Raw genomic sequence first — 21,234 nt, 5'->3', positions numbered from 1 at the left:
TTTTTGTTGTTATTCTGTCTCTCACTGTTACATTTTACATTTTAGTCATTTAGCAGACGCTCTTATCCAGAGCGACTTACAGTTAGTGAGTACATACACCATTTTTTTAATTTTTCATACTGGCCCCCCGTGGGAATCGAACCCACAACCCTGGCGTTGCAAACCAGCCGGCCATTCCCTCCCCTACCCTGGACGACGCTGGGCCAATTGTGCGCTGCCCCATGGGTCTCCCGGTCGTGGCCGGCTACGACAGAGCCTGGATCAAATAAACCTAACATTCAAATTATAGACTGATCATTTCTTTGTCAGTGGGCAAACGTGGCACTGACCCTGTATATAGCTTCCTCTCTTATTTCTTATTTATTGTGTTTTCTTTATTATATAAATGTTTTATTTTGATTAATTATACTATTTTGTTTGATATATTTTGATAAAATAAAACTTGAACTTGAACCTGCCATTCAACATCCCTTGGCCACGATTACATTTTCAGCTTTAACAATATTATTGAGTGGGATTTCTCTGGCAGTGAGCTCAAGCATTATAATCCTCAGCATGTAATTAAGTTATTAAACGAAGGAAGATGTAGACAAGCCATCAGTTCTGTCATCTAACCTGAGAAGTATGTGTATGTGTGTGTGTGTGTGTGAGAGTGTGTGTGTGTGTAGATACGTGCTTATGTGTGTGTGTGCATGTATTGTACAGCCCTAATCCAATCAAGTCATCTCTCTAAATCCCCCTAATTAACCCTGGCTCCCACACCAGACCTAATTGGCTGAGAGTATGGGCCTAACACAACATGCGGCTGCAGGCGGCTGAGGGGAGTAACAGCTGGGACATGACTGCACTCCAGCTGGAGCAGGGAGAACCGTCCATGTCGGAGAGAAGAGGAACGAGAAAGAGAAGAGGGGGGGTGGAGCGAGAGAGAAGGAAGTGAGAGAGAGAAGAGGAAAGAGGGAGAGCAGAGAGAGGAGGGGAGTGAGAGAGAAGGGGAAAGAGGGAGAGAAGAGAGAGGAGGGGGAGTGAGAGAGAAGGGAGTGAGAGAGAAGAGGAAAGAGGGAGAGCAGAGAAAGGAGGGGGAGTGAGAGAGAAGGAAGTGATAGAGAGAAGAGGAAAGAGGGAGAGGAAGAGAGAGAGAGAGGGGTAGTGATAGAGAGAAGAGGAAAGAGGGAGAGGAAGAGAGAGAGCGATAGGGGAAGTGAGAGAGAGAGGGCAAGAAGAGTGGAGTGAAGGGAAATACATAGAGGGAAAGTTTAAGAAATAAAGGATAGAAAGATACAGACAGAGAGAAAAGACTGACAAACAAGATGTAGTGCAGGGACACCAGACAACAACTCATTACAGCAGTCTCCCTGGACCTTAGTAATCACTCACTGATACTCTAACACATTGTAATAGTGTATTAAACCCTATACCCCAGGTGAAAGAGAACCAGACCACATTCATGGTACCCTAAATATGGCATGAATCGAATTGATCGATTTATACACCACAGAATGACATGGTGCAAAATCGTCTCAATCTGAAAATGGAGGGTGAGGCTAATTCATGAGAATGATGAATCGTATCTGACTATGCCTGTTTTACCATAAGGTACCATGGTAGTCCAGTAGGGTACCATGGTAAAGGCCACAGTGTGGACCTCGAGCCCTCTTTTCACCTGGGAGGTTCTGTTTCCTCTTGTACCACGCACCGTCCAGAGGGGACTTCTCCTCCGCGTTCTCATCCTCCTCCTCCAGCAGCACCTCCTCTGGAACAGGAGAGGACAGGGTTATATACCACGACACACGCACACATACTCACAAACGCTCATGCACACACATACAACCACACAAACTGTACACTCTTAGAAAAAAGGGTTCCAAAAGGGTTCTTCTGCTGTCCCCGTAGGATAACCCTTTTTGGTTCCAGGTACAACCCTTTTGGGTTCCAGTAGAACCCTCTGTGGAAAGGGTTCAACATAGAACCGAAAACAGTTCTACCTGGAACCACAAGGGTTTTACCTGGAACCAAAAAGGGGTCTTCAAAGGGTTCTCTCCTACGGTGACAGCCAAAGAACCCTTTTAGGTTCTAGGTAGCACCCTTTTTTCTAAGAGTGTACATACACATCACCAACACACACATGCCTTGCAAAAGTATTTAGACCGTTTGGATTCTTTCACATTTTATTGTGTTACAAAGTGGGATTCATATTTTTTGGGTCAACAATATACACAGAATGCTCTATAATGTCAAAGTGGAAGAATAATTAATAAAAAAATGTATAAGTAAAATATAGTCATTGCATAAGTATTCAGTCCCTTAGTTTAGTCAAGCCTAAATTAGTAACATTTGGCTTAACAAATCACAAAACAAGTTAAACGTAGGGTTTGACATGATTTTTAAATGACTAACTCTTCCTCTGTCCCCATACACACAACATCTGTAAGGTCCCTCAAAATACATTTGCAAAAATTTCTAAAAACCTGTTTTGGCTTTGTCATTATGGGGTACTGTGTGTAGATTGATGAGTTTAAAAACATAATGAATCCATTTTAGAATAAGGCTGTAACATAAACAAAATGTGGAAAAAGTCAAGGGGTCTGAATACTTGCCGAATGCACCATTTACACACACACACGGATTACAAGAAGTGGAGGTGAGCCTGACCTGCCTTGCATATCCACTCTAGGTATCCCGTAAGCTCTTTCTCTATCTGCTGCTGTCTGCGCAGCTTCAGAAAGTCCTGCCTCTTCTCCACACGCTCTCTCTCTTTGGCAAACTCCCTGTGAACACACACACACACACATATGGACACACACACACGGACCCACACACTTTAAACTCCTATTGGAATTCACAGGTTAATTTCTATGGCATTTCAGCCTATGTGTGTGTTCCACTCCTCCTCTCCTCTCTAGGAGTGGAACATGAAAGGGCTCTTTGAAGGGCCAAACTCACAGAGAAACAGACATGGATGAATGGACGGACAGACAGATACAAAGATATAGCCGTGTGTTCCACTGTTAAAGCGTGGTGTGGATGAGGTCAGCTCACAGATAAAAGACACAATTATTTAAATATGCTCACACACACACACAAAGACACAGGCACGCACCTATGCACGCACTCACACATGCACACACACCAACTCATTCCTTAGACCCAGATAAAGTTCTGCTTCCCCATAGGAGCCCCAGTTCTTTCTAGACTAATGACAGTGTATATGGAATGAGCCCTGTTGAGACGGACCCAGTGTGTGTAGAGGAGTGTGTTTCACTGTCACAGACAATGAGACGGACAGACCACTGAGTTCAAAGAGAAGAGCAAGGGACACCATTAAGTTTAAAGACAAAGACCTGGCCATTTTAAAACACAGGAGAGAGAGATCGAGAGAGTGAGAAAAGAGAGGGAGGGAGAGGGAGATAAAGAGAGCAAGTAGTGGGGAGGGAGAGAAGGAGAGTGGGAGAGAGATGACTAATCTTGCAACTGAATTCTATTTTAGCCGCTTTCAGTATCATTTCAGTTAAGATGCATTTCCCGTCAGTTGGAGGAATTAAAAATGAATGCGGTATCATGTGGTATCACCAGTATCATATTATGATGTTCCCCAACATTGTCACTGTCTTCACAGTGCCATCTCTCTGTTAGCTCAACCACTGGAGTGATGGCTGAGATTCTACTGTGGTAAGCTGTGGAATGTGAGAGGGGAGGCTAAAGGCTTTCGCATATTTCGGTTCGGCTGGCGCCTAGCCGAACGAGTGTGCTCACATACTTCCTTAAAACACCTTTGCTTGAAAAACGAGAAAAAGCAGCAATAGTACTGTTTGTCCATCTTGAGACGCAGTAACCCAGAATAGTCTGAATTAATGTAAGATAACTCAAGAAATTAGATCTTAGTTGCACAATTTTACATCTAACTAAGATGTTTGGTGCAGTATTTCTCAAGTGAAAAAAGTACCATGAAAACAATTAGTCTATCGTTGAATGACAACAAACACTTAATTGAAGAATCCCTACTGTTGACCAATGACCGACGAAGGGGCGTAGACTTCGGCTCTGAACTTCGGCTTGCCTCGAGAATTTTAGGGTTTTCACAAACAGCCGAAAAAACCCTTGCCGAAGACCAAAACGAACCAAAACGTCACAAAATGTTGTCATAATATATGCACAAACTGTTCCGAATTGTTGTGGATGGGAAGCATGCGGAAGCCTTAAGGCAGAGAGTCATTGGGTTCAGGAAGGACAGAAGAGATGGAGGATGCACGCACATACGCACACATAATACACACACAAAACACACACAGACAGAGGAGAACTAGCCATGCACTGAGTAGGAGATTAGGCTTTCCAGAAAACATAAATATAGCACCTGACCAGGAACATGTAGCCACACTACGGTGCTCTTAACAGGATGTCTCCTCGTAGGGCTAATGGGAGACATTGTGTGCCTGTGTGTGTGCCTGTGTGTGTGCGTGTGTGTGTGTGTGTGTGTGTGTGAGCATGCACGCGTGTGTGTGTGCGTGGGTGAATAATGCAAACCATATTAAAAGAGTGGGCGAGAGAGAAAAAAGGAAGAAGATCGAGTGAGAGAGGGAAAGAGAGAGAGTGAATGATGACTCAGAATTAACATTGCTGGGGAGGGGATGTAAGTGAATTCCGATAAGCTTTTCATTATGATAAATCTGGAGCCTCAACTCTCTCCATATTTACACAGCTATTCCAGCGGCACTGGCTAATTTCATTATGGTAATGCTGTCTCTGTAAATGCACATCTCTTTATGGGGAAGGTCTCCCCGTCAGGCCAGCTAGGCTTTCAGCCTGAGTGGGCTCCGCTCAGCCCCTCCACTGGAGACACAGGATCAAACACGAGCACATACAAACACAAATACAGTACATATACAGTGGGGGAAAAAAGTATTTAGTCAGCCACCAATTGTGCAAGTTCTCCCACTTAAAAAGATGAGAGAGGCCTGTAATTTTCATCATAGGTACACGTCAACTATGACAGACAAATTGAGAATTTTTTTCTCCAGAAAATCACATTGTAGGATTTTTAATGAATTTATTTGCAAATTACGGTGGAAAATAAGTATTTGGTCACCTACAAACAAGCAAGATTTCTGGCTCTCACAGACCTGTAACTTCTTCTTTAAGAGGCTCCTCTGTCCTCCACTCGTTACCTGTATTAATGGCACCTGTTTGAACTTGTTATCAGTATAAAAGACACCTGTCCACAACCTCAAACAGTCACACTCCAAACTCCACTATGGCCAAGACCAAAGAGCTGTCAAAGGACACCAGAAACAAAATTGTAGACCTGCACCAGGCTGGGAAGACTGAATCTGCAATAGGTAAGCAGCTTGGTTTGAAGAAATCAACTGCGGGAGCAATTATTAGGAAATGGAAGACATACAAGACCACTGATAATCTCCCTCGATCTGGGGCTCCACGAAAGATCTCACCCCGTGGGGTCAAAATGATCACAAGAACGGTGAGCAAAAATCCCAGAACCACACGGGGGGACCTAGTGAATGACCTGCAGAGAGCTGGGACCAAAGTAACAAAGCCTACCATCAGTAACACACTACACCGCCAGGGACTCAAATCCTGCAGTGCCAGACGTGTCACCCTGCTTAAGCCAGTACATGTCCAGGCCCGTCTGAAGTTTGCTAGAGTGCATTTGGATGATCCAGAAGAGGATTGGGAGAATGTCATATGGTCAGATAAAACCAAAATAGAACTTTTTGGTAAAAACTCAACTCATCGTGTTTGGAGGACAAAGAATGCTGAGTTGCATCCAAAGAACACCATACCTACTGTGAAGCATGGGGGTGGAAACATCATGCTTTGGGGCTGTTTTTCTGCAAAGGGACCAGGACGACTGATCCGTGTAAAGGAAAGAATGAATGGGGCCATGTATCGTGAGATTTTGAGTGAAAACCTCCTTCCATCAGCAAGGGCATTGAAGATGAAACGTGGCTGGGTCTTTCAGCATGACAATGATCCCAAACACACCGCCCGGGCAACGAAGGAGTGGCTTCGTAAGAAGCATTTCAAGGTCCTGGAGTGGCCTAGCCAGTCTCCAGATCTCAACCCCATAGAAAATCTTTGGAGGGAGTTGAAAGTCCGTGTTGCCCAGCGACAGCCCCAAAACATCACTGCTCTAAAGGAGATCTGCATGGAGGAATGGGCCAAAATACCAGCAACAGTGTGTGAAAACCTTGTGAAGACTTACAGAAAACGTTTGACCTTTGTCATTGCCAACAAAGGGTATATAACAAAGTATTGAGAAACTTTTGTTATTGACCAAATACTTATTTCCCACCATAATTTGCAAATAAATTCATTAAAAATCCTACAATGTGATTTTCTGGAATTTTTTTTCTCATTTTGTCTGTCATAGTTGACGTGTACCTATGACGAAAATTACAGGCCTCTCTCATCTTTTTAAGTGGGAGAACTTGCACAATTGGTGGCTGACTAAATACTTTTTTTCCCCACTGTATGAGCACAAGCACAAACACATACACACGTATGCACACACACATTTGTGCACACACAAACACACACGTCTCCTACTACCTCCCCTGTCAATAGAGTGGGTCAGTATAGGGGACCGTGGCTCTAGTTGTCATCCTGTCCTAGCTAATAAAATGGGTGGTTTGTATGCTAAGTCTGATCCATGCTTCCCTAGACCGTGTGTCTGTGTGTGTTGGGTCAGACTTACCCTGATAAGACACCCAGGACCAAGTTAAGCATGAAGAAGGATCCGATGATGATGAGGGGGATGAAGTAGAGCCAGTTCCAGGTGTTCCCCGAGGCATCGTTGGCCTGCACACACACACACACACACACACACACACACACACACACACACACACATTCAGAGTGGGAAAGAGAGACAAAGAAAAAGGTGCATGTGTATTAGTATTACGCTTCTTAATGTTTGCAGTTGGTCAACGTACAACATCTGCATGACATCGATATCCAGGTAGAACCCTTTTGGGTTCCAGGTAGAATATTTTGGGGTTCTATGTAAAACCCTCTGTAGAAAGGGTTCTACATGGAACCTAAAAAGGGTTCTACCTACAGAGGGGGAAAAAAGTATTTAGTCAGCCACCAATTGTGCAAGTTCTCCCACTTAAAAAGATGAGAGAGGCCTGTAATTTTCATCATAGGTACACGTCAACTATGACAGACAAATTGAGGAAAAAAATCCAGAAAATCACATTGTAGGATTTTTATGAATTTATTTGCAAATTATGGTGGAAAATAAGTATTTGGTCACCTACAAACAAGCAAGATTTCTGGCTCTCACAGACCTGTAACTTCTTCTTTAAGAGGCTCCTCTGTCCTCCACTCATTACCTGTATTAATGGCACCTGTTTGAACTTGTTATCAGTATAAAAGACACCTGTCCACAACCTCAAACAGTCACACTCCAAACTCCACTATGGCCAAGACCAAAGAGCTGTCAAAGGACACCAGAAACAAAATTGTAGACCTGCACCAGGCTGGGAAGACTGAATCTGCAATAGGTAAGCAGCTTGGTTTGAAGAAATCAACTGTGAGAGCAATTATTAGGAAATGGAAGACATACAAGACCACTGATAATCTCTCTCGATCTGGGGCTCCACGCAAGATCTCACCCCGTGGGGTCAAAATGATCACAAGAACGGTGAGCAAAAATCCCAGAACCACACGGGGGACCTAGTGAATGACCTGCAGAGAGCTGGGACCAAAGTAACAAAGCCTACCATAAGTAACACACTACGCCGCCAGGGACTCAAATCCTGCAGTGCCAGACGTGTCCCCCTGCTTAAGCCAGTACATGTCCAGGCCCGTCTGAAGTTTGCTAGAGTGCATTTGGATGATCCAGAAGAGGATTGGGAGAATGTCATATGGTCAGATGAAACCAAAATAGAACTTTTTGGTAAAAACTCAACTCGTCGTGTTTGGAGGACAAAGAATGCTGAGTTGCATCCAAAGAACACCATACCTACTGTGAAGCATGGGGGTGGAAACATCATGCTTTGGGGCGTTTTTCTGCAAAGGGACCAGGACAACTGATCCGTGTAAAGGAAAGAATGAATGGGGCCATGTATCGTGAGATTTTGAGTGAAAACCTCCTTCCATCAGCAAGGGCATTGAAGATGAAACGTGGCTGGGTCTTTCAGCATGACAATGATCCCAAACACACCGCCCGGGCAACGAAGGAGTGGCTTCGTAAGAAGCATTTCAAGGTCCTGGAGTGGCCTAGCCAGTCTCCAGATCTCAACCCCATAGAAAATCTTTGGAGGGAGTTGAAAGTCCGTGTTGCCCAGCGACAGCCCCAAAACATCACTGCTCTAGAGGAGATCTGCATGGAGGAATGGGCCAAAATACCAGCAACAGTGTGTGAAAACCTTGTGAAGACTTACAGAAAACGTTTGACCTGTGTCATTGCCAACAAAGGGTATATAACAAAGTATTGAGAAACTATACTTATTTTCCACCATAATTTGCAAATAAATTCATTAAAAATCCTACAATGTGATTTTCTGGATTTTTTTTCCTCATTTTGTCTGTCATAGTTGACGTGTACCTATGATGAAAATTACAGGCCTCTCATCTTTTTAAGTGGGAGAACTTGCACAATTGGTGGCTGACTAAATACTTTTTTCCCCCACTGTAGAACCAAAAGTGTTCTACCTGCAACCAAAAAGGGTTCTTCAAAGGGTTATCCTATGTGGACAGTCGAAGAACCCTTTAAGGTTCTAGGTAGCACCTTTTTTTCTAAGAGTGTACTCACAGTTATGTACTGGTACGATATGCTCCAGTGGATTACTGGACTCTAATCCAGCTAGATCTGCTGTACTGTTACACACTTCTCTTATTCCATGTTAATTAACATTCAAGTTTTTATTGTCACGTGCACTGCAGTAATCAATATCAGTAGTACTATAACATGTATTTAAAAAAAGAAAAGAAAAGCACAACAAAGTAAGCTATATACAAGATCAGTTCCAGGGTCAGTACCAATACCATATTTACAATGTGCAGGGATACTGTAGTGGTAGGGTTAGATATGTACAGGGTTAAGATGACTAGGCATCAGGATATACATCATAAACAGAGTAGCAGCAGCATACAGCATATGACGATTGTGCAATTGCTCAAATATGTATCAGTGCCTCATTTAAATTCAATAGCAGGGAAAGAAAGTGTTCTGCTACACTGCGTTTGCGAAGCTGACACAACATTTTATCTTTTCACTTTCACTTACCTTTCCGATTATCCATCTACAGTCCCCAGAGAGGCTGGGGGAGACAGTGAGACATTGGGAGAGACAAAGTTAAACTACAGAGATAATGAGGGAATGAGATAGAAGTTAGAAAGATAGAGAGACAAAGGGAAGAGTAATGGACGATAAATCAAAGCGAAGAAGAGAGGCTGATGCCGGACATTTATCCTGTGTGTGGGCTGAGACAGTGACAGCTGAGAGAGAGATGGTAGGATGGGATGAGTGTGTGTGCTCGTGCATGCGCCTGTGTGGGCCTGTTTTTTATTTTTTTAATTTGTTTATTTGTCAGGGACCATGTACAACATGCCATTGTACCAGATTTAGCTAGATAGCTAATTTTCATCTGTAGTCCCTGGGCAAAAAAGCATCAACATGCGTGTCTGTGTTTGTACACCTGTGCGGGCTGTGTGTGTGTGTGTGTGTTCACCAGCTTGCTGAATCAGCTGCCCTGAACCCCCCCCCATCAATTTCACCCATTATGTGGCAGCGCTCCGACACTGGCGTCTGCACAATGTCACCATGCTTCATGAAGTCCATCAGTCCCTGGGTCCATCCTGTTAGCTCACTGTCATCTATAGGGCATCACTGGGATCAGGGACTCACATAGCAAACACACCCTCTGGCAGCCCGCTGCCCAGGAGAACTGATTCTGGATCAGATCTTCCATAACTCAATCCTACTCTTCACAATATGAGCACAGTGACCAAAACAGCCCTGGGCCAGTTAGAGTAACCAAATCAACACACAAGTGGGGCCCAAAGGAGAGAGTGTACAGGGAGAGATGGAGTGTCCAATTATGGTGTGCTAAGCTTGTGGAATGGTGGGAGATACACTTTATATACAAAAGACGTAGACACCTCTTCAAATTAGTGGCTTCGGCTTTCAGACATACCCGTTGCTGACAGGTGTATAAAATCAAGCAAACAGCCATGCAATCTCCATTGACAAACATTGGCAATAGAATGGACTTACTGAAGAGCTCAGTGACTTTCAATGTGGCACTGTCATAGGATGCCACCTTTCCAACAAGTCAGTTTGTCAAATGTCTGCCCTGCTAGAGCTGACTAGGTCAACTGTAAGTGCTGTTATTGTGAAGTGGCAACGTCTAGGAGCAACAATGGCTCAGCCGCGAAGTGGTAGGCCACACAAGCTCACAACATGGGACCAATGATTGCTGAAGAGTGCAGCGCTTAAAAATCGTCTGTCCTCCATTGCAACACTCACTACTGAGTTCTAAACTGCCTCTGGAAGCAATGTCAGCACAAGAACTGTTCGTTGGGAGCTTCATGAAATGGGTTTCCATGGCCAAGCAGCCGCACACAAGCCTAAGATCACCATGCGCAATGCCAAGCGTCGGCTGGAATGGTGTAAAGCTTGACGTCATTGGACTCTCTCTGGAGTGAGCCCCTTAGTTCCAGTGAGGGGAAATCTTAACGCTACAGTATACAATGACATTCTAGACGATTCTGTGCTTCCAACTTTGTGGCAACAGTTTGGAGAAGGCCCTTTCCTGTTTCAGCATGACAATGTCCCCGTTCACAAAGCGAGGTTCATACAGAAATGGTTTGTCGAGATCGGTGTGGAAGAACTTGACGGGCCTGCACAGAGCCCTGACCTCAACCCCATCGAAGACCTTTGGGATGAATTGGAACGCCGACTGCGAGCCAGGCCTAATTGCCCAACATCAGTGCCCGACCTCACTAATGCTCTTGTGGCTGAATGGAAGCAAGTCCCCCCAGCAATGTTCCAACATCTAGTGGAAAGCCTTCCCAGAAGAATGGAAGCTGTTTTAGCAGCAAAGGGGGGACCAACTCCTTATTAATGCCCATGATTATAGAATGAGATGTTCGACGAGCAGGGGTCCACATACTTTTGGCCATGTAGTGTATTCACTATAGGTCTCACACTTTTATCTGTTGCTGCATCACTATTGATCATTAGCATACAGTACCAGTCAAAAGTTTGGACACACCTACTCATTCAAGGGTTTTTCTTTATTTAAAAATTGTTTTACATTGTAGAATAATAGTAAATAACACATATGGAATCATGTAGTAACCAAAAAAGTGTTAAACAAATCAAAATATATTTTATATTTGAGATTCTTCAAATAGCCACCCTTTGCCTTAATGACAGCTTTGCACACTCTTGGCATTCTCTCAACCAGCTTCACCTGGAATGCTTTTACAACAATCTTGAAGGACTTGCCACATATGCTGAGCACTTGTTGGCTGCTTTTCCTTCACTCTGCCGTCCGACTCATCCCAAACCATCTCAAAAGCACTCCATCACTCTCCTTCTTGGTAAAACATGCGGAGATCATCCGTTCACCCACACCGCGTCTCACAAAGACACGGCAGTTTGAACCAAAAATCCCCAATTTGGACTCCAGACCAAAGGACACATTTCCACCAGTCTAATGTCCATTGCTCGTGTTTCTTGGCCCAAGCAGGTCTCCTCTTCTTATTGGTGTCCTTTAGTAGTGGTTTCTTTGCAGCAATTCGACCATGAAGGCCTGATTCACACAGTCCCCTCTGAACAGTTGATGTATTTTATTTTTTTGTATTTTATTAGGATCCCCATTAGCTGTTGAAATAGCAGCAGCTACTCTTCCTGGGGTCCACACAAAACATGAAACATGACATAATATAGAACATTAATGGACAAGAACAGCTCAAGGACAGAACTACATCAATTTTAATAATAATAATAATAATAATAATAATAATAATAATATGCCATTTAGCTGACGCTTTTATCCAAAGTGACTTACAGTCATGCGTGCATACATTTTTTTTGTGTATGGGTGGTCCCGGGGATCGAACCCACTACCATGGCGTTACAAGCGCCGTGCTCTACCAGCTGAGCTACAGAGGACCACTAATTTTAAAAAGGCACACGTAGCCTACATATCAATACATACACACAAACTATCTAGGTCAAATAGGGTAGAGGCGTTGTGCCGTGAGGTGTTGCTTTATCAGTTTTTTTAAAACAAGGTTTTCTGTTTAATTGAGCAATATGAGATCGAACGGAGTTCCATGCAATAATGGCTCTATATAATACTGTACGCTTTCTTGAATTTGTTCTGGATTATGGGACTGTGAAAAGACCCCTGGTGGCATGTCTGGTGGGGTAAGTGTGTGTGTCAGAGCTGTGTGTAAGTTGACTATGCAAACAATTTGGGATTTTCAACACATTAATGTTTCTTATAAAAAGAAGAAGTGATGCAGTCAGTCCATCCTCAACTCTTAGCCAAGAGAGACTGGCATTCATAGTATTTATATCAGCCCTCTGATTACATTGAAGAGCAAGACGTGCCGCTCTGTTTTTGGCCAACTGCAGCTTAACTAGATATTTCCTTGCAGCACTGGACCACACGACTGGTGTCAAAAAAAGCAGAGCATCTCTTTACTACGGACAGACCTCTCCCCATCTTTACAACCATTTAATCTATATGTTTTGACCATGATAGTTTACAATCTAAGGTAACGCCAAGTAATTTAGTCTCCTCAACTTGTTCAACAGCCACACCATTCATTACCAGATTCAGCTCAGGTCTAGAATTTAGGGAATGATTTGTACCAAATACAATGCTTGTTATGACGAGTTTCTCTGGTATAGAGTACTTCAGGATGTAAGAGAATAGTTAAACACTTTGATGGAGAGTTGATTCATAGTTATTTAATATTTACAGTACTGGATTCGTTTGACAAGCGGTACGGGAGTAGCCTATTGTTAACCCGAATGACTTACATAGAAAACCTCTCAGTTTATATAATGCTTTCTGAGCTAATTCCATCCAACAGTTGCCAACCATTATTGAGTGTCACTCATCTCCTACAATAGGATCCCCCTACATGGTATCGTGTGGCACCCTAGCCAGGATATTCCATCACGTACTCCTTCTAAGATTAGCACAAGTGGCCCCCAAGCTATCTTGGCACGCAGACCTTCTGGCACCCACCAGTGACAGAAATAACACATGGAATGTCCTTATCCTCTCACCCATACCGCTCAGGAGATCGAAGACATTAACAAATACTGTATAGAAAAACATCATATCAATGCTCTTAGTTTTAGAGATGTTCAGGACCAGTTTATTAGTGGCCACCCATTCCAAAACAGACTGCAACTCTTTGTTAAGGGTTTCGGTGACTTCATTAGCTGTGGTTGCTGATGCGTATATGGTTGAATCATCAGCATACATGGACACACATGCTTTGTTTAATGCCAGTGGCAGGTCATTGGTAAAAATAGAAAAGAGTAGAGGGCCTAGAGAGCTGCCCTGTGGTACACCACACTTTACATGTTTGACATTAGAGAAGCTTCCATTAAAGAAAACTCTTTGAGTTCTATTAGATAGATAGATCTGAATCCACGATATGGCAGAGGTTGAAAAGCCATAACACATATGTTTTTTCAACAACAGGTTATGGTCAATAATATCAAAGGCTGCACTGAAATCTAACAGTACAGCTCCCACAATCTTCTTATTATCAATTTCTTTCAACCAATCATCAGTCACTTGTGTCAGTGCAGTACATGTTGAGTGACCTTCCCTATAAGCATGTTGAAAGTCTGTTGTTAAGTTGTTTAAAGAGAAATAGCATTGCATTTGGTCAAACACAATTTTTTCCAATAGTTTGCTAAGAGCTAGCAGCAAGCTTATAGGTCTAATGTTAGAACCAGTAAAGGCCGCTTTACTATTCTTGGGTAGCGGAATTACTTTGGCTTCCCTCCAGGCCCGAGGACAAAGACTTTCCTCTAGGCTCAGATGAAAGATATGACAGAGAGGAGTGGCTATAGGGTCAGCTACCATCCTCAGTAGCTTTCTATCTAAATTGTCAATGCCAAGAGGTTTGTCATTATTGATCGATAACAATAATTGTTCTACCTCTCCCACACTAACTTTACAAAATTCAAACTTGCAATGCTTTTCTTTAATTATTTGTTATTTTACGCATGAATACGATGGCTCACTGTTCATTTTTGGCATTTCCTGCCTAAGTTTGCCCACTTTGCCAATGAAATAATAATTAACATAATTGGCAACATCAAATGGTTTTGTGATGAATAAGCCATCTGATTCGATGAAAGATGGAGTTGAATTGGTCTTTCTACCCATAATTTCATTTAAAGTACTCCAAAGTTTTTTTTTCCCATAGTTCTTTATATCATTGATCTTGGCTTCATAATACAGTTTCTTCTTCTTTTTGTTGAGTTTAGTTACAAAATTTCTCAATTTGCAGTAAGTCAACCAGTCAGATGTGCAGCCAGACTTAATAGCCACTCCTTTTGCCCCATCTCTTTCAACCATACAGTTTTTCAATTCCTCATCAATCCATGGAGCCTTAACAGTTCTAACAGTCAGTTTCCTAACAGGTGCATGTTTATCAATAATTGGAAGAAGCAATTTCATAAATTAATCAAGTGCAGCATCTGGATGCTCCTTAATAATCACATCAGACCAACAAATATGTTTTACATCATCCACATATGAGTCACAGCAAAAGCTTTTCTATGATCTCTTATACACTATTTTAGGCCCAGCTGTTGGAACTTTGGCTTTCCTGGATATAGCCACTATATTGTGATCACTGCATCCAATGGGTACGGATACAGCTTTAGAACAAAGTTCTACAGTATTAGTAAAAATGTGATCAATACATGTGAATGATCTTGTTCCTGTAGTGTTTGTAAACACCATGGTAGGTTGATTAATAACATGAACCAGATTACAGGCACTGGTTACACTAAGAAGCTTCCTCTTGAGCGGACAACTTGATGAAAACCAGTCAATATTCAGGTCCCCAAGAAAGTAGACCTCTCTGTTTACATCACATTCACTATCAAGCATTTCACACATATTATTTAAATTCTGACTGTTCGCACTTGGTGGCCTATAGCAACACCCCAAAAGAAAAGGCTTTAGATGTGGCAAGTGAAACTGCAACCACAACACTTTAATAACACTTGACATAAGATATTCTCTAAGCATTACAGGGATATGGCTCTGAATATATACAGCAACACCTCCCCCATAAGCATTTCTGTCTCTTCTATAGATGTTATATTCTTGTATTGATACTGCTGTATCATCAAATTAATTATCTAAGCGAGTCTCAGAAATGGCTAATATATGAATGTTATCTGATGTTAGCAAGTTATTGATTTCATTAACCTTATTTCTAAGGCTACATATATTAATATGGGCTCTTTTCAGCCCTTTCCTGGGAAGCTGATCAGATAGACATAATACTAGAAAGAGCAAACAAAGCAAAATAAAAATATATACATTCAGCAGACCATTAATCAATTGGTGTGTGTGTGCTGCGGGGTTGAAGCTACAAACCCATAGTCTTGGCTCTCTCATCCCTTCCAGGTTGCTGGAAGGTAGGGTGGACAATGAGCCTGTCATAGCGGATGTAAGCAATGTCCCCACGCACTCTGGCAGCTTTCATGGCTGGGATAAGCTCTTTCATCTTCTGGCGCACAGCTTCAGGATAGTCCTTGTTGAGAAAGATATACGTTCCTCTCAAGTTCTTGGCTCTTTCCAGAACAGCTACCTTGTCCTTGAACCTCAGGAACTTGACCACTATCGGCATGGGCCTGTCACCTGGGCCGGTGGTGGTTTTCCAGTCCTTTGGGTGCGCTCCACCTCAATCTTCCTGTGGTCCATCTTCAATGTCTCAGAGATCATTTCCCTCACTTTGTCCTCAGACTCCGTCCAGGTCTCATGTGGAGATTCTGCAATTCCGTCCACAACCATGTTATTACGCCTTGATTGTCCCTCGAGACAGTCTGATTTATCCGTCATTGTTATCATGGATTCACAGACAGAACTGATGTCCTCTCTCAATGTCTTACAGATTTCTGTAATCATGCTGTTCTCCTGTTTCAACTCATCGAGCTGACCCTGCAAACTGTTCTTTAGGTCCTGGACCTCTCTGGTCAGGTCGTCCATTCTTTTATTAGTCGAATCCACCAGTATTTGGACAAAGCACTTGAAGCTATATTCTTGTTGTTGAAACAACTGCTTGTAGAACTATTTTTGTTCGTTTAAAAGATCCTTCACGTGTGATAGAGAGACACCACTGTCCTCGACAACGGTACTCCCGCCGGATTTGGTCTTTGTCATTGTAGCTAGCAACGTAGGTTATGCTGTTACGCCTCGCAGTTCCAGACAGGGCAGGTCACAGGGAAGATTGAAAACAACAAACAGCAGGGATCTAGACATCCACAAACACGGGACAATCCGCAGTCCCAGCCACAATGGCTATCCATGTCGCGGACTGCGTTCAAGCCCTCAAGAAAACTCAGCTAGCTTGATATGCTGCTAGCTAGCAGCTAGGCTAGCTGCAATGCCAAATAGCTCCTCAGACCCGTCCTTGGTCGGCAGGATCACTGGACAGAGACTAGCAATCCCAGCAACTGATGTCAACTGTGTCGCGGGATCCAAACTAAAAAGTTAGCTAGCTACAAAGAACTTCCCAATACACTTTCAAAACAACAAACTTTTCAAAACAACAAATCCGAGCTCTTCCTTGTTCCGCGTTTAACAGGAAGCGGTGTACAACAAGGATGTTGAGATGTGTTTGTAACTTGAACTCTGTGAAGCATTTATTTGGGCTGCAATTTCTGAGGATGGTAACTCTAATGAACTTATCCTCTGCAGCAGAGGTAACTCTGGGTCTTCCATTCCTGTGGCGGTCCTCATGAGAGCCAGTTTCATCATAACGCTTGATGGTTTTTGCGACTGCACTTGAAGAAACTTTCAAAGTTCTTGAAATGTTCCGTATTGACTGACCTTCATGTTTTAAAGTAATGATGGACTGTCATTTCTCTTTGCTTATTTCAGCTGTTCTTGCCATAATATGGACTTGGTCTTTTACCAAATAGGGCTATCTTCTGTATACCCCGCTACCTTGTCACAACACAACTGATTGGCTCAAACGCATTAAAGAAGGAAAGAAATTCCACAAATTAACTTTTAAGAAGGCTCACCTGTTAATTGAAATGCATTCCAGGTGATTACCTGATGATGCTGGTTGAGAGATTGCCAAGAGTGTGCAAAGCTGTCATCAAGGCAAAGGGTGGCTACTTTGAAGAATCTCAAATATAAAATATATTTTGAGTTGTTTAACCCTTTTTTTGGTTACTACATAATTCCATGTGTGTTATTTCATAGTTTTGATTTAGTTACAATGTAGAAAATAGTAAAAAATTAAGAAAAACCCTCAAATGAGTAGGTGTTCTAAAACTTTGGACCAGTAGTGTATTTTTCATAATTTTTTGAAAAACGTTATTTTTTTCATTTCACTTCAACAATTTGGACTATTTCGTGTATGTCCATTACATGAAATCCAAATAAAGATACATTTAAATTACATTTAAATTTTTTACATTTACGTCATTTAGCAGACGCTCTTATCCAGAGCGACTTACAGTTAGTGAGTGCATACATTATACTGGCCCCCCGTGGGAATCGAACCCACAACCCTGGCGTTGCAAACGCCATGCTCTACCAACTGAGCTACACGGGGCTACATTACATTAATTATTAAATTATTAATTACTCATTATTAAATTACAGGTTGTAATACAACAAAATAGGAAAAATGCCAAGGGGGATGAATTTGCAAGGCGTACCCCCTATACAGACAAATCAAGTAAGGAATGGAATTAAGAATATATACATATATGGACGAGTAACAACAGAGCGGCATGGACTAAGATACAGTAGAATATGATAGAATACAGTATATACAAATGAGATGAGTAATGCAAGATATGTAAACATTATTAAAGTGACTAGTGTTCCATTTCTTAAAGTGGCAAGTGATTTCAATAGGCAGCAGCAGCCTCTAATGTGCTAGTGATGGCTATTTAACAGTCTGATGGCCTTGAGATAGAATCTGTTTTTCAGTCTCTCGCTCCCAGCTTTGATGCACATGTACTGACCTCGCCTTCTGGATGATAGCGTGGTGACCAGGCAGTGGCTCGGGTGGTTGATGTCCTTGATGATCTTTTTGGCCTTCCTGTGACATCGGGTGCTGTAGGTGTCCTGGAGGGCGGGTAGTTTGCCCCTGGTAATGCGTTGAATGGTGTTGAACGCTGAGCTGTAGTCAATGAACAGCATTCTCACGTAGGTGTTCCTCTTGTCCAGGTGGGAAAGGACAGTGTGGAGTGCAATAGAGATTGCATCATCTGTGGATCTGTTGGGGTGGTATGCAAATTGGAGTGGGTCTAAGGTTTCTGGGATAATGGTGTTGATGTGAGCCATAATCAGCCTTTCAAAGCACTTCATGGCTACAGACGTGAGTGCTACGGGTCGGTAGTCATTTAGGCAGGTTATCTTAGTGTCCTTGGGCACAGGGACTATGGTGGTCTGCTTGAAACATGACGGTATTACAGACTCAGTCAGGGACATGTTGAAAATGTCAGTGAAGACACTTGCCAGTTGGTCAGCATATGATCGGAGTACACGTCCTGGTAATCCGTCTGGCCCTGCGGCCTTGTGAATGTTGACCTGCTTAAAAGTCTTACTCACATTGGCTACGGAGAGCGTGATCACATAGTCATCCAGAACAGCTGGTGCACTCATGCATGCTTCAGTGTTGCTTGACTCGAAGCGAGCATAGAAGTGATTTAGCTCGTCTGGTAGGCTTGTGTCACTGGGCAGCTCGCGGTTGTGCTTCCTTTTGTAGTCTGTAATAGTTTTCAAGCCCTGCCACATCCGACGAGTGTCAGAGCCGGTGTAGTACGATTCAATCTTAGTCCGGTATTGACTCTTTGCCTGTTTGATGGTTTGTCGGAGGGCATAGCGGGATTTCTTATAAGCGTCCGGGTTAGAGTCCCACTTCTTGAAAGCGGCAGCTCTACCCTTTAGCTCAGTGCGGATGTTGCCTGTAATCCATGGCTTCTGGTTGGGGTATGTACATACGGTCACTGTGGGGACGACGTAATCGATGCACTTATTGATGAAGCCAGTGACTGATGTGGTGTACTCCTCAATGCTATCTGAAGAATCCCGGAACATATTCCAGTCTGTGCTAGCAAAACAGTCATGTAGCTTAGCATCTGCATCATCTGACCACTTTTTTTTAAACCGAGTCACTGGTGCTTCCTGCTTTAGTTTTTGCTTATAAGCAGGAATCAGGAGGATAGAGTTATGGTCAGATTTGCCAAATGGAGGGCGAGGGAGAGCTTTGTATGCGTCTCTGTGTGTGGAGTAAAGGTGGTCTAGAGTTTTTTCCTCTGGTTGCACATTTAACATGCTGGCAGAAATTAGGTAGAACGGATTTAAGTTTCCCTGCATTAAAGTCCCCGGCCACTAGGAGCTCTGCCTCTGGATGAGCGTTTTCCTGTTCACTTATGCCCTTATACAGCTCATTGAGTGCAATCTTAATGCCAGCATCTGTTTGTGGTGGTAGATAGACAGCTACGAATTATATAGATGAAAAGCCTCTTGGTAAATAGTGTGGCCTACAGCTTATCATGAGATACTCTACCTCAGGCGAGCAAAACCTCGAAACTTCCTTAGTAATAGATTTTGTGCACCAGCTGTTGTTTACAAATATACACAGACCGCCATCCCTTGTCTTACTGGAGTCAGCCGTTCTATCCTGCCGATGTAGCGTATATCCTGTCAGCTGTATGTTGTCCATGTCGTCGTTCAGCCACGACTCTGTGAAACATAAGATATTACAGTTTTTAATGTCCCGTTGGTAGGATAACCGTAATCTTAGGTCGTCCAATTTGTTCTCAAATGATTGAACATTGGCTAATAGTATTGATGGAAGAGGCAGTTTACTCGCTCGCCGTCGGATCCTTACAAGGCACCCCGACCTACGTCCACGATATCTCTGTCTCTTTCTCATGCGATTGACCGGGATTTGGGCCTTGTCGGGTGTCTGTAGGATATCCTTCGCGTCCGGCTCGTTGAAGAAAAAATCTTCGTCCAATACGAGGTGAGTAATCGCTGTCCTGATATCCAGAAGCTCTTTTTGGTCATAAGAGACGGTGGCAGAAACATTATGTACAGAATAAATTACAAATAACGCAAAAAAACACACATAATAGTACAATTAGTTAGAGGGCTGGAAAACGGCAGCCATCTTCTCCGGCGCCTCTTCTAGACTCAGATTAAAAATATGACAGATAGGAGTGGCAATAGAGTCAGCAACCATCCTCAGTAGCTTTCCATCTAAGTTGTCAATGCCAGGAGGTTTGTCATTATTGATCAATAACAATTTTTCCACCTCTACCAAACTAACTTCACAAAATTCAAATGTACAATGCTTTTCTTTCATATTTTTTTTTATTATGCATGAATACGATGGCTCACTGTTAATTTGCCAAATTTGCCAATTAAGTAATCATTAAAATAGTTAGCAACATCAAATGGTTTTGTGATGAATAAGACATCTGATTCAATGAACGATGGAGTTGAATTTGTCTTTCTGCCCATAATTTCATTTAAAGTACTCCAAATGTTTTTTTACAGCATTCTTCATATCATTGATCTTGGCTTCATAATACAGTTTATTTGTATTTTTGTTGAGTTTAGTCACATCATTTCTCAATTTGCAGTAAGTCAGCGAGTCAGATGTGCAGCCAGACTTATTAGCCACTTCTTTTGCCCCATCAGATGCACAATTGAGAGCATCCTGTCGGGCTGTATCACCGCCTGGTACGGCAACTGCACCGCCCGCAACCACAGGGCTCTCCAGAGGGTGGTGCAGTCTGCCGAACGCATTAACGGGGGCAAACTACCCGCCCTCCAAGACACCCACAGCACCCGATGTCACAGGAAGGCCAAAAAGATCATCAAGGACTTCAACCACCCGAGCCACTGCCTGTTCACCCCTCTATCATCCAGAAGGCGAGGTCAGTACAGGTGCATCAAAGCTGGGACCGAGAGAATGAAAAACAGCTTCTATCTCAAGGCCACCAGACTGTTAAAT

General features: G+C 42.9%; 1 protein-coding gene across 1 annotated transcript in view; it reads right to left on the bottom strand.

Moving 5' to 3' along the window:
- The window catches only part of LOC121582603 (voltage-dependent N-type calcium channel subunit alpha-1B-like), a 206,301-nt gene that overhangs the window by 99,118 nt on the left and 85,949 nt on the right, over window positions 1–21,234 (bottom strand). Inside the window, exons 6-8 of the mRNA XM_045213246.1 lie at window positions 6,710–6,813; window positions 2,650–2,765; window positions 1,694–1,750 (exon numbers count right to left, since the gene is read on the bottom strand). Of these exons, the coding sequence (XP_045069181.1) occupies window positions 1,694–1,750; window positions 2,650–2,765; window positions 6,710–6,813 (277 nt within the window). The remainder of the gene's footprint in view (window positions 1–1,693; window positions 1,751–2,649; window positions 2,766–6,709; window positions 6,814–21,234) is intronic.

The sequence above is a fragment of the Coregonus clupeaformis genome, unplaced genomic scaffold, assembly GCF_020615455.1.
Source record: "Coregonus clupeaformis isolate EN_2021a unplaced genomic scaffold, ASM2061545v1 scaf0094, whole genome shotgun sequence".
Classification (NCBI taxonomy): domain Eukaryota; kingdom Metazoa; phylum Chordata; class Actinopteri; order Salmoniformes; family Salmonidae; genus Coregonus; species Coregonus clupeaformis.
Note: the sequence above shows the minus strand (reverse complement) of the source record. Positions and strands in the feature narration are given on the sequence as shown.